Source organism: Drosophila willistoni (genome assembly GCF_018902025.1).
Source record: "Drosophila willistoni isolate 14030-0811.24 chromosome XL unlocalized genomic scaffold, UCI_dwil_1.1 Seg141, whole genome shotgun sequence".
Taxonomy (NCBI): domain Eukaryota; kingdom Metazoa; phylum Arthropoda; class Insecta; order Diptera; family Drosophilidae; genus Drosophila; species Drosophila willistoni.
Window position 1 is genome coordinate 9,759,222 of NW_025814052.1, and position 14,053 is coordinate 9,773,274.

At 34.3% G+C, this 14,053-nt stretch overlaps 1 protein-coding gene across 2 annotated transcripts; it reads left to right on the forward strand.

The window, feature by feature from the left end:
* Positions 1-4,747: 4,747 nt before the first annotated feature.
* LOC6648935 (endonuclease G, mitochondrial) lies at positions 4,748-6,622 on the forward strand. Of its 2 annotated transcripts, XM_023179395.2 has the most exons (4): positions 4,748-4,819; positions 4,926-5,193; positions 5,277-5,690; positions 5,757-6,622. In XM_023179395.2, exons 2-4 carry the CDS (start codon positions 5,035-5,037, stop codon positions 6,534-6,536), a joined length of 1,353 nt encoding a protein of 450 aa, XP_023035163.1. In that variant the 5' UTR covers positions 4,748-4,819; positions 4,926-5,034; the 3' UTR covers positions 6,537-6,622. The 2 variants fall into 2 exon arrangements, with proteins under 2 accessions (XP_023035163.1, XP_023035164.1); XM_023179396.1 differs by lacking the exon at positions 4,748-4,819 and having other exon boundaries at positions 5,095-5,156.
* The last annotated feature ends 7,431 nt before the right edge of the window (positions 6,623-14,053 follow it).

The window sequence follows — 14,053 nt, forward strand, 5'->3', positions numbered from 1 at the left end:
CACTTGAGGCTGACAATTAAAAAGCACTTTTGTCTCTGTCTCCGACTTGACTTGGACTTGACTTGGACTTGAGTTGCGATTGCCACTTTTGTTTTGCCAGCCAAACAGAAATGAAATCCATCTGTGTGTTTTGCGTGTATCTATGTATGTATGTGGATATGCAGGTGTGCGAGTGTGTGTGTGTGTGTGTGTGTGTGTGTGTGTTACGCCCATACAACTTTGTCCCAGCAAAAGTATTCGATTTTGTCCCACTGTCCGTTGATTGCTGGTTCGCCTGCGCATAGCAGATAAAAACGATATAATACAACAAACAGCAACAACAAACAGCAACAACAACAACAAAAAGCTTAACAAATTGTCTGCTTAATTGTGAGAAAACAAGAGAAAAAAAATATAAAAAAAATATCATTTTGCATGTATACCATATGTTTCCCACCGATCTTAAATGAATTAAAATCGATTTCTAAAGCGCAGTTTGACGCTTTTGTATATTTTGCATTTCAAACAAAAAAATAAATAATAATTATTATATTGTGGGTGGCATTTAATATCATGAAATCGTAAAGACAATAAGAAAAAAATTACTTATTAAACAAAAGACTTGACAATATTACTTTTGCCAAAAAAGTTCTTTGATAAATTGTTCAAACGGTTAATAGAAAGTAGCGCAATTGCTTAAACTGAGACTCCAATCGCTATAGCAACAGATCAGATCAGTTTAGTTCAAATCGAACCAGATTTGATCTCTACTTTTCTCTCTCTCTCTTTCTTTCTTTCTCTCTGTGCAATTGTCAACAGCAAGCTGAACACATTTTTGGGGTCATAAAATAAAACGAGCGAACGAACACAACACCATAAAATGTTGCACAAATTAAAATTGAACACAATAATCAGTGTGACATGTTTTTGTTGTGTTTTTCAACATTTACAGGATATTTTTGGGTATCTGAGGCTAATCAAACATACTTTAGATTCTCCAAACATTAAGAATAACTAGATTCTAATTCAAGTTCAATGTTTTTTTTTTTTTTGGATTTTAGATCAAAGATTGAAATGAATACAATTGAGTTCTCAAGACTATAAAAGTTTAAGGAATTTACTTAATTAATTTATATATGTACTAGCTAAAGACACGGTGTTTCTATGGTCGATATTGAGAATCCTCTTTTGCACTCAGTTTCATAGTCACATTGCTAGTATGTAGTAGTACATGTCGCTTGTCGCCTGTCGATTGTCGCTTGTCTGGACTGTCGCTTGTTTAGCTCAGCTCGGCTCCTCTTGCTCCACTTGAATGTCGAGGCATGCGTAACGACCTGCACAACATATAACAAAAAAAAAAAACAAGAAAAGGAGCAGAAATATATATGTACATACATATATAATTCTCTTCTTCGTTGCTTGCTGCTTTTCTTGCCCGTTGGCCATTGGCAGGCGCACTGACCAGAGCAAATGACTTTATTATAGGTTTTTAAATTTATAAATGCAACATTTACCATGCTAAATAGTTTTGCCAAAACAGAGTACTGAGAACCACAGATGGTATGCCCCAGAGGTCCGACACGATGCATTTTATTTCTCTTCTTTTGTTTTTTGGCAAATTCATTTGCTTCAATTGTAGAGAAAAGAATATGTGTACTGAATAAGCCTCAGGATCGTTTAAGAGAGAGACTAAGAGAAAGAGTCGATTAAATTGCTAAATTGATAAAGATCTGTAAAGAAAATCATATCAATTTAAAATAAAACCAACCAAATTGCAAAACTCTGTGATCAAGAACTAAATAAAACTAAATGCGGATTGTTAGATTAAGTATCTACCTGCTATCCCTCTCTCTCTCTCTCTCTTATTTGGCATATTATTGTTATTTTTATTGCATGAGAGAACGAATGACTTAAGACCCAAACTTGACACAGCACGGTTAACGGTTCTCTCATGAGTGCTGAAGGTCGCAGAGTGAATTCACTTTATCAACAAAGTTCACATACAGACAATGTCAAGTGCCTCCATTTACATAATTGTCACACTGATTTGTTGTTATTGCTGTTGTTGTTGTTGTTGTTGTTGTTGCTTCGGTGGTTATGTCTTTTGTCCATGCCATTAGGAACAACATTTCAATTTGCCTTTTACCTTAGTTGCTCTTCAAAATGTAATTAACCCCAAGTTGTCGTTGTTGTGTGTGTGTGTGTATAAGTGTATAAGTGTATGCATGTGTGTGTCTGTATTTTTTTGGGTTTTGTTGCTTTGCGTCACTTTTAGAACACCGACATCAACGTTGAGTAATTAAGCAAAGCTAAAAGTTCATGTTAATTGTCCACCAAACCAACACAAAAGAAAAAAACTGACAAAGCAAGAGCAACAGAGACAGACAGACAGAGAGACAGAGAGAGAAGACTTTTCGAAAAGGTCAAAGACTAACAGAATTGTCAACCATGTACTCATGGACTCAACCGGAGGCCAAGTTCTGTGATTCATTTGGTAGGGACTGTGTCTCTTCTTTCTCTTTCCTCTTCTCCTTTTGTTTTTTACCTCACATTCAACGGAAGCAACACGCGTGTCTCTCTGTATATATGTGTGTGTGTTTGTTCATTTGTATTATTTTAGCAAAATACCGTTAGTCTGTGTGCGAACACACGGTGTGAATGATACTTTAATTGCACGAAGCGCTAAACAACTCCACCAAAAACAACGAAACAAACACCGAGAAACAATAGTTTAAGATATAAATCAAGTTTGAACAACGTAATTTAACAATTGTTTAAAGATGCAAAGAAATCTTAAATCACACATCTTAGTAAAAGCACATACAAGTTTTTTTAAGTAGCTACTATTAAGTAAATACTTATATTTTATAACTACATTGTACATAAATACAAAAAATATGCAAAAATGTTGCTTGCCGTGCATATATGTACTTATATTCTAAAAACACAGTCTGAGGAAAGTAGGTAGAATCACCCAAAATAATGACAGAAATTTCTTTAAACCTCTCGCCTTTACACTCACAAAATTGAACTCTTGACTTTCTCATTGAAAAGTTGACTTTAAATTACAACTTCAAAAAATTATAGTTTGAACAATCTCAAATATTTTTGAAATGCGGTATTGAATTGAATGGGTTTGAGCCCTGTAAATCATGTTCGTTAGACGTTCTGCAGTTTTTAAACAGACACCAACGTATATAATCGCATTGTATATGTATAACGAGTGTATAAAAAGTGACATGGACGACGAGGAATAAAAATCGATGTCCTTTATGGCCATTGGAGACCAGTTTCTTTTGTGTTTTTCATTGTTTTTGCCATTCATAATAAATAAACCATTAAATCACAACAATTCGTGTGACATTCCTTTCATATTTTCTTAGTATCAGTAAATTTCTTAAGGTCACTCATAACTGGGCCACTTTATTTTCTGCCTAAAAAAAGATATCCAGATTAAATCTGTTCCAAAATTTTTTGAGTTACTCAAATAAACACACTTTCTTTGGAAAAAAAAGTTGCGTTTGGTTAATATTTAAATGTTAAACGTCTTAATTTTTCATTTCCCGGAACTGAGAAAAAAATTTTGAGGTTTTTCAAAACCCGGATCATAATTTGTCTACCAATAAAGACAAGTTTCATAGAATCATGTATCTACTCATGTACGTACATATAATTCTAAATAGAACTATTAATAATTTTGTATGAAAATTTTTGGTTCTTTGGGCGAGTCGAATGACATATTTTTCATTAAAATCGAATAAAAATTAGATAGTTTTTTTTGCCTATCAATATGAGACATTTTATGCAAAACTGCCCTTCTATTCCCACCCTTCTATACCCATAAAAAGAAAGAGACGGAGAATAGAAGGGCAGTTTTGCATAAAATGTCTCATATTGATAGGCAAAAAAAAACTATCTAATTTTTATTCGATTTTAATGAAAAATATGTCATTCGACGGGAAATTCAATTTACTTTCTTTCGTAGTTCAAGAAAAAAAGTACTTTAGTATGAATTAGTGTCGTAAAATGGACTCGCCCAAAGAACCAAAAATTTTCATACAAAATTCAGATTTTCAATTGGCCCCAAATTGAAAGTTGGGGCTAAATCCAAAATTAGTGGTATGCAGTTTATCTTAGTTTTGCTAGATCTTCAACTTCTTCGAAGATTTCAAACGTCTATCTTCAATATTTAAGATTTTGGAAAAAACGTCTTAAATAAATGCCCCCCAAAAAAAGGACTTCTCTTTGTTCAAATGCACCTGTGAAAAAAACGGATTAAACTATGAAGAACATTTTTACGGTTCATAATCTGAACACAATAACCAACAAATTACAGAAAAAATTATTCGATTAAGTTATTTAGGAGCCGAGAAAATTAGAACTAAAAAAAAAAAAAAAAACGTCTTAAATACGTGACCGCCACTGTATATATATTATTTAAAACTGTACAGAAAAAAGGTGTTCACGTTTTTAGAATGAATGATTCACTTGCCCTTTTGCAGATGTCTAATATATAAATATTATAAATACTGTTATACGCAGCTGTAACATACAATTACTATATATTTTGGTTATAAACAGGTGTTATTTACAACTGTTATATACCACTGATATTTTGGGGTTTTGGTTTTTCGTAAACTTATAAATATAATGTGCTTATAACAAATCTGTTAACCACAACTGTTATACAACTGTTATATACCACTTATATATTAGAGTTTAGGTTTTTTATAATCTTAAAAGTACGATGTGTTGATGACAAATCTGTTAACCACAACTGTTATACATTACCAAACAAACACATTTTCCTCCGTTGACTCAAAGCAAGCCTTAAAATCATGTAAGTATATAAAATAAAATAATTGTGTTGTAAATTTATTTTTGTACTTTTTTTTTATATATTTTTATTTCTTTTTGTTTGTTTGTTGTTGATTGACTGACGCCAGCTGCTTGAAATGTTAATTGAAGAACTGCACAGCATTCGGCTGGCCAACTGACCACCTCACTCAATTCCCCTCGGCAATTCTCGATCCGATCGGCAGCAATAGAAGGAGGATGCCTATATATGTGACAATACCATTGTGCGCTTTAACTGGGGCCACCGCATTCATGATGGGGGCATTGACACAGCAGGACATCTCATATCGCAGGATTAAGCGTACAATGGTTCAAGATCCGTATGTATATCAATGTCGTGGTCGAATATTTAGTGCGGTATGAATTGAATTGATAATGAAGTATTATTAGCTAGCAGCTAAATCGACAACTAATCTAATCCATGGATACGTTTTCAATAGCTGGCACTATTGGGTCGATCGACTCAAACAGAACCAAGGCACAAAACTGGGTTAAAAAGGTCAATGGAAACCCCAAAAGCACCTGCAACACCACAGAGGAGATCATCGGCAGCAGATGCGGATGCGACAACGACAACGACAACGATAAGAGATCCACCAAGGACTACAGCGGATCTAACAGAGATGACAGACAGAGCAGAGCAGCAGGAAGAGACATTGGCGGCAACGGCGGCAGCAATGTTAGCGGACTCACGCAGATCAACCATACAGTCAATGGAGTCCACGGACAATGAGGTCAAAGAACGTCGAAGTTTATCATCAACGGCAGCAGCACTCCAAAAGCTCGAGGAGAGTCACAGTTCATCCATTTTTGAGCTATTCATTTTATGGTGCAGAGCGCAATTGCACAAAGTGGTAAAATATCCAAACAAATGTTATGTAAATGCTATGTAAGATAATTCTAAATAATTTTTGCCATAGATTATGTTTATGACCTATTCAATTGGTCGGGATGAGCCGCCAACTCCAAAATTAAGTCATGTGGCTGATCTTATGAAATATGGTTTCCCTGGCATGGATGAAATTCATGTCTATAAAAATTTCATTCTCTCTTATGATCGCCGTAATCGTATTGCCCACTGGGTATGTGAGCATCTCAATAGCGATTGTCTTTCGTATCGAGATCCAAAGACATTACAAAAACCAAATGAATATGCCATTGATCCCAATATCGCTGATATGTTCAGTCCAAGTATGAAAGATTTTCGGAATAGTGATTGGGTTGGCGGACATATGGCATCGCCATTAAATTATAAATGCGATATGGATAAATTTATCGAATCCTATATATTTCCAAATATTGTGCCAATCAGTCGTGGGCTAAAGAACAATGTGTGGCTACGTTTGGAGCATTATGTACGCGAATTGGCCATGGAATCGGGCTCGGTTTATGTTTATACGGGTCCATTGTTTATGCCACAACGGATAACATTCCGCAATTGGGCCATACGACATCATGTTATGGGCATGAATACAATTGCTGTGCCCACACACTTTTTCAAGGTCATTATCAGTGAGGAGCGAGACGCATTGCCACGCATGGAGGGTTATGTGGTGCCCAATGCCGATATTGATAAGGAAATGGATTTAAATTCATTCATGTCCGATATACGAGATATTGAGCATTTTGCTGGTCTTAAATTTTACGATGGAGCCAGAGAGGAGATAATGCGTGGTCCAAGAGATTCAATAGATGGCTGAAAACAAAATTATTGTACAGTATCCTATCTATATGGCATCTTCATTTTTGTTAAAAAAGGAATCAAATTTAAAGTTGAAAAAATAAATGCGATAGTCTATAAAATTAATTGCCTCCTAATCAAAATACACATTGGAACACAAAACACAAAGCCTTGGCACTAAGGTAACACTTAGTCGACCGACCAACCGACTGACTAGCAATATAATCATATATATATATATATATGTATATATATATATATTAATATGCCTCATGAGAAGCACGAGAATTTCGCATAAAATTACAGAGGCCCAGAGACTATGATACAACCGTTAAAGCGCTCATCGTAACATCAGCAGCAAGAACAAAAAGTTTTATATCGAATTTTGTTGCTGTTGTTGTTGTTGTTGTTGTTGTGGGAATAAGCCAGGCGGAAGAAGACGGAAGCAGCATAGGCGACACACAGAGAGAGACAGACTAAAAGAAAGAACAACCTGTCGTTGTTGTTGTTGTTGTTGTTGGTTCGGTTGGGTTGGTTAGATATATAGATGAATGGATGGCTGGCTTAGTTGGTTGTTTGGTTGGCTTAGTTCATAAGCAACTAACGACAACTCGTAAAAAACTGGCAACTTCCGAACTTTCGACAACTTTTTTTTTTCTTTTTGGAGACCCCGCGCGTTTATTCATTTCAACTTATTTCTCATATGTCATTTGTTTGTTTTGTCATCTGTTTTTTTTTTTTCCCCGTCGTTTTGAACTAAAACTACAAATTATGTGCCTGCCGTTTTGGCTTAGCCTCAACCAATCAATGGAAGTTTGCTCGTAAAAATTGAAAAAAGCAGCAGCAATAGCTTCCTCCTCTTTGTCTCTTTCTCAGTGTCTGCTTCCTTTTGGTTTTTGTCTTTTGCGTAGGCCCTCTAGATAGACACAGTGAGTCTTCTGAGATTTTTTTTCTTTTTTTATTGATATTGTATTAAATTTGTATTATATTCTCGACTTGGCACGCCCAAGGATTTAAAGCAACTTGGAATTTTTATTCAAGTTGCTTTCATTCATCCCAGATGATTGTGGGCTGCCAGCTATAAGGGCAAACAATATCAGCAGCTTTGAGACTAAGATTGACAGATTTTTTTTATAGGAATTAAATTAATATATGTAGGTATGCTGTATATGGACTTAACTAGGCATTGTCGTGGGAAGCAAATGGGATGAGAACGAAAAATACCAACACTTTTGGGATATAGAAAATTATTACCCTTAGAAAATGTTTTCCCCCGTGATGTTAAAAGCACAGAAAATGCGTTTAGTTGAAGAATTTTCAGTAAGTTGATATTCAAATCTTTGAAACTCTTAAACTTATTATATATTTACAGTCTCACCGAAAATATATATCCTCGTGTATAAACTACAATTGAGTCCCGATAATTCGAAATGGAAGGGGATTAGTTTTTTTCGATTAACACATAAATTGAAATTATCGCGATTTTCATTAAACGAGGCTTAACAAAGAAAAATTCAAATAAACGTGGCTTTTATATTTCATCATGTGTACTTAATAAATTTAAATTAAAAAAATATTTAAGTACCTACATTTAGTTGTACCTAAGTTTGTCATTTTAAATCATAATTGAACAGTAAATAAAATTATAATAATAAAATGCATCATTTTTTAATGACATAAAATTAGTTAAAAACCAGAGGGCCGGGGCTAACTTCGACCGCGTCAAAGTTTGTATACCCTTGCAACATTTTTGGTAACTCTTTCCTTACCTATAGCCATCAAAAGTGGAAAAACGTTTAAGCTAAAAAGGCTAATGTTTGCGAAAGAACGGCCTACATAGGAAATAACGGAGTTATTGATGAAAGTCACTGTTTTCCACCGATCGTTCTTATGGGAGCTATATGATATAGTTACCCGATCCTTATCAAATTTGGCACAATCATTAACAGATATATTAAACTAACAAATGTTTAATTTGAAAGCAATCGCGTCAAAAGTAACGAAGTTATTCACCAAAGTCACTGTTTTCGAAAGATCGTTCCTATGGGAGCTATATGATATAGTCACCCGATCTTGATCAAATTTGGCATAGTCGTTTATATGTGTAATTGAAATTCACGACAATCGCTCAGAAAATAACGAAGTTATTAAGAAAAGTCACTGTTCGTGACTTTGCCATTTGTATGGGAGCTATATGATATAGTGATCCGATCCGGCTGAATCCGAGATATACAACGCCTGCAGTATATACAAGCCTACATGCAAAATTTCAGCTCTGTAGCTCTTACGGTCTAGGAGGAGTTTGCGTTGATCCAGACGGACGGACGGACGGACGGACGGACGGACGGACATGGCTATTTGAACTCGTCTCGTCGAGCTGATCAAGAATATATATACTTTATATGGTCGGAGATGCTTCCTTCTATGCGTTGCACACTTTTGACCAAAATTAATATACCCTTTTTGCAAGGGTATAAAAAAAACCTAATATTTTCGATTGTTTGACACTTTTTTCTAAGGCTTGTCTTGAATATGATTTGTTGAAAGAAAATGTTTTAATCGATGATCTAACGCTATGTCTTGTATGGTTGTTTTATCTCCTTTAATTTTAAGTCAAACAGTTTCAAATTGCAATACGAATTTTAAGAGGTTACGAAAACAAAATTTCAATACATAAGAGGTTTAATATTCTATAAGTTGTGAAAAAGACTACGTTTCAACGAGGCGACCAAAATGTATGGAACTTTTACAAATTAAGAAATTTTGTTTCAAGGAGTTACAATTTTTTTTTCGATTTATGGCGATTTTTTATTTAGCGGGTTACAAATTATCAAGACTCGACCTGCATATTCTTAATCAGAGGGACCAATTAACTATAACGTCGTGTTTCTATCAACATTGAAATCGGACTTTATTTGATCCATATGCCTCACTACTGTGGCCAAATGTAAGGTGAATTTGTTTGTAAAATTAAAAATCTTTATTTGTTCTTGTAAATCAGTTTCATCCCCTTTAAAGTAATCCCCTCCCGATAAATTACACCTTTACCAATAGTCCCTTTCCGGTATAGCCATCAGTGCCCTCTTCGATTTGGCTTTTATCTCCTCAATCGACTCCAAACGAGTTCCCCGGAGTGGGGTCTTGAGTTTTGGAAATACCCAGAAGACACACGGAGCCAAATCGATTGCAGTGGGAGACGGTGCATTATCATGATGCAAAAAACAAGAGTTGTTGGCCGATAATTCTGGTCTTTTTAGACGAATTGCTTCACGCAAACAACGCATCACGCTTAAATAATATTCCTTATTAACAGTTTGGCAAGGTGGAAGGAATTTATAGTAAACCACGCCACGAAAATCGAAAAAAAACTGTCATTATGACTTTGATTTTTCTACGACTTTGACGTGTTCTTTTCGGTCTGGCCTCGCCTTTAGCACGATATTTGCTTAATTGCTCGGTTGTTTCAGGGTGGTAAGCATAAATTCAAGGCTCATCTTCAATTATTATGCATTGTAGCTTGTCCTGATCAATCAGCACATCACGATTGTTTCAAACGCGGCGACTTTTTTGGAAGAAGTTAAGCGTTAAGCGTTTGCACTGTTGATCGATTGGTAAACACAAGCGTAAATATATTACTGATAATGACATTGATATGAAATTTTGCCCAGATGTTACTAGCAATCCTGCCAACTCAAGAAACAAATTACTAGCCCGAAATGTTAAACTCGCAAAGTTTGAATTCAAAATTCTTACTCCTCCTCCTTACTTTTTTCCCCACAGTAGTATCATATCATATAGCACCCATAGCATAGGCGGATTCACATAGGTTATAAAGTAAAGTATGGTTTATGAGGGCGAAAGTTTTCCATATTTATGTTAGTACTTAGTTAAATGGTTTAAGCCGCCATATATGCTTATGTAATCGTCAGTTAAACTAGTTCGTTTGGCATTAACGTTCATACATATTTGGCAACTAATTTAATTCAAAGAATTTCAAAATTACTAAGAAAATGTCTAGGCTAACTTTACCCTTTGTTTTGAAATTTATAAGCAAAGATCAAGTCCCAATCGTCATGGAATAATACACAATTCTCAATGTTAAACTTAAGTTCCATGATTTTCAGAAACCTAAAATACCAAGAAAAAAACAGACAGATAACAAAAACTATATTCCTGGTCCATGAAAATTCTCTTTCAAATTCCGCAACGAACAGAACATGCAACATGTGAAAATTCTCTGATATAATACCATTATACATTATGCAATAAAGTTAAAAAGCAAAAAAAAAAAATATATAAATAAATTTAATCTAAATATCAAATTATATGCCTGCTAAATAATCAATGTTCATTGTGTGATTTGCAAAAAAAAAAAAACAAATCCAAATTCTAAGTAAAAACAAAAACAAACAAAAGGAATGAAAGGAGGAGGCGGAGTTTTTGGCCTATGAACAAAAATTTGTTGTGCAGGGCAGCGTGACAAGTAACAAAAAAACAAAAAAAAAAAACAATGAGCAACATTTTTTCGGTTTTGTATTGAAATGGAAATAGATTTTTGTTGCTTATGTTGTTGTTGTTGTTGTTGTTGCTGTTGCTGTTGCTCTATTGCCTATTGTATGATTTGCAAGAACAAACACCAAGTGTTGAAGTTCGTGTGAATGTTGTTGCTGTTGTAGATGTTGCCTAGGCTGAGAAACGACTAACAAGCAGGCAGGCGGGAAGGCCGGAAGGCGGGCGGCAGGCGATGGCGTCGGTTAGCAAACATCATTATCATCAACACACACCCCCGTTGTCACCGCCGCCGCCACCGCCACTGGCAGGCAACAAAATGCTTTTGCCCATTGTTTTGCCTTTTGTTATTACAATGAAAGCTCTTTGTAGAAGCAACTATCTACATACAAACATACATATGTACGCAAAGCGACTTAAACGGCAGGCAACAAGTGTTTTTTCTTCTAGTTTTTTTGCTGTATAAACTTGAACTTAAGCTTAAGAAAAAAAAAATTGTCCATTTTTAGCCACAAAATTGCGCTCCATTTAAAGTTTACATTGTAATTTTTTTAACCCATTAAAGGCCAAAAAGTTTAACAATTTGTATTTACTTTTGTTTCGACAAGCATAAAGATTTTATCTAATATTTTGTTTTGTTTCCTATGTACCAATATGGCTTTTGAAATCTTAAATATTTGGGTCTGCAATGGGTTAAATTAAACTTTAGTTAGTTTAACGCTTTATGGTTTCTGTTTTGCTTTTTGTTTGTTGTTGTTTTTGCTTTCTTGTTGGTTGGTTATTGTTCTCTCTTTAAGTTGTTATTTTGCACTTTTTCTTTCATTGCCTTTTGGGTGAAGAGGCATACAGAGAATAGAATGGAATAGAATAGAATGGAATGGAATGGCATAATAGAATAAAGAATAGAAAAAAAAACAAATCACGCTCAAATGCACTGAAATCAATGAGGAAGTAATTAGTCTAGATTAAATTGGATTCGATTTGATTTGATTAGATTATCATCATCATAAAGTTCATATTTGAGACAACTTACATTACATTTTCCTTTATGCCAAAGCTAATGTATGTATGTATGTGTGTGTGTGTGTGTGTGTGTGTTTATAAATCAAGTGTAAGTGACATTCAAAATTTATATTTCTATGTATACACATAAAGTCTGGGTGGGACTTTAACATTTTTTGCCATAGGTTTTGACTTTGCTTAACTCTAGTTATACTTACTTATTTTATTGTCTTGCCTGCTTGTTTTGCTCTGTTGCGTGAGAAATTCGCATGTTGTGCCGCAGTTTTCAAATACACACAAACACAACACACATACATATGTATATATTTTTCATTGTATATGTTGCTTGGATGTGTGCATACTTGTTTTTTTTTTTTTTCTATTGTATACAATCTTCTGGTAATTAAAGAAGCTCAGCCAGCTGGCAAAAGTTTGTGTTCCAAGATCAGTTTTTTTTTTTTTCATAATTTTCTGCTTCTTTTTCTTGTTGCTTTAAATCTCTGAATAATGCACACATATTTTCTGACTAATTGTTGGGTTTGTTAATTTTGTTTTTGTTGTTGCTGTTTTTGGTTTTGTTTTGTTTTTGAGCACCCGTATATGTATGTATATGTAATTTGGCTACTTGATTGATAATTATTATGAAATATTTAATTTTCTTTTGTTAGCGGTAAACATTGAATTGAATTCTTGAGACCGACTAAATTTTATTTAACAATTTTTACTTGAAACATAATGGAAAGGAAGATTATTTGAATAATGTTTTAGAATCTTTTCAAAAATTTTAGCTTAATGCAATAATATTTTTATATAGACAAAAAGTCACAATGAGAAAGAACAAGAAAGATTTCTAGGATTTATACAAAGGATTACCGATTAGATTATCGGTCAGAATTGCTTTTAGAATGTATAGGTTATCGATCTACTTTTGGGATCTCCCAAAAAAAAAACTATTTCAAGTTCGTTGCCTAAGTCTTTTGTTTTTTTCGGTACTTTTTCCATTCAAACACAAAAACAACCACACACACACACACAAACACACACACCCGTAGTAGTTCGGTTCACTTCAGTTCATTTCACTTGACTACAGTTAGGCAAGACCCCCTCCCTTCCACTCCACTCCAACCCGCGCCCAATCCTTACACCTCGATGTTTCTTCATTCATTTGCCGCCAGCGCCCCATTGTTGTTGTTGTTGTTGTTGCCCGCGCAAAAGTTCTAATGAAATGTGTCAATAAAAATTCGCAGAATTTCATACAACGAAAGCAACAAAACTCATAAAAAATACACACACACACAAACACAAAACAAAAAAAACAGCAAAAGCAAAAACCAACAACAAAAAATTCGACGACGACGACGGAAAAAAAAGGTTTTTGTTGAATCAAATTTACTTTTTTACCGTTTTAAGCGAAAGGAAGATACACAGAGAATTGTCGAAATATTTGTATATATACATTTATGTACATACATATGTGAACTTGTTTGACTTTTTGTTAATGCTAAATAATTTGTTAAATAAATAAGTACATACATACATATATATATCTCTGCGTGTGTGTGTGTGTGTGAGTATAAGTAGTATATGGACCACTCAGTCATTGTCATTGTAAAAGAATTTGATTTTTTTTTTTTTGTTTTTGGCATATTTTGCTTTAGGATATATAAACAAATATATATCTATATATCTGTATATAAACTGGTTAATCATGCCAAATGTAGGCGTGTGTTTAAACAGGGTGAGTAAGTTGCCTACGCTACAGGGCAAGGCCGTTGTCAGTATATAACACACACACACAAAGTGGAGAGTACAAAAAATCAGGGAGAAGAGGGAGTGATTGAAGAAAGACAAAGACAATTCGCTGTTCAATTTCCGATTCGCAAAAAGCACCAAAAACTGTGTCATGAAATGATGAAATACATATACGTATGTACAACTATATATTTAAGAGATTTGACACAAGATTTACACTTAAAAGAAGTTATAATAAAACCTCGCCACCAATTTTATATGAACCTTTGTCTA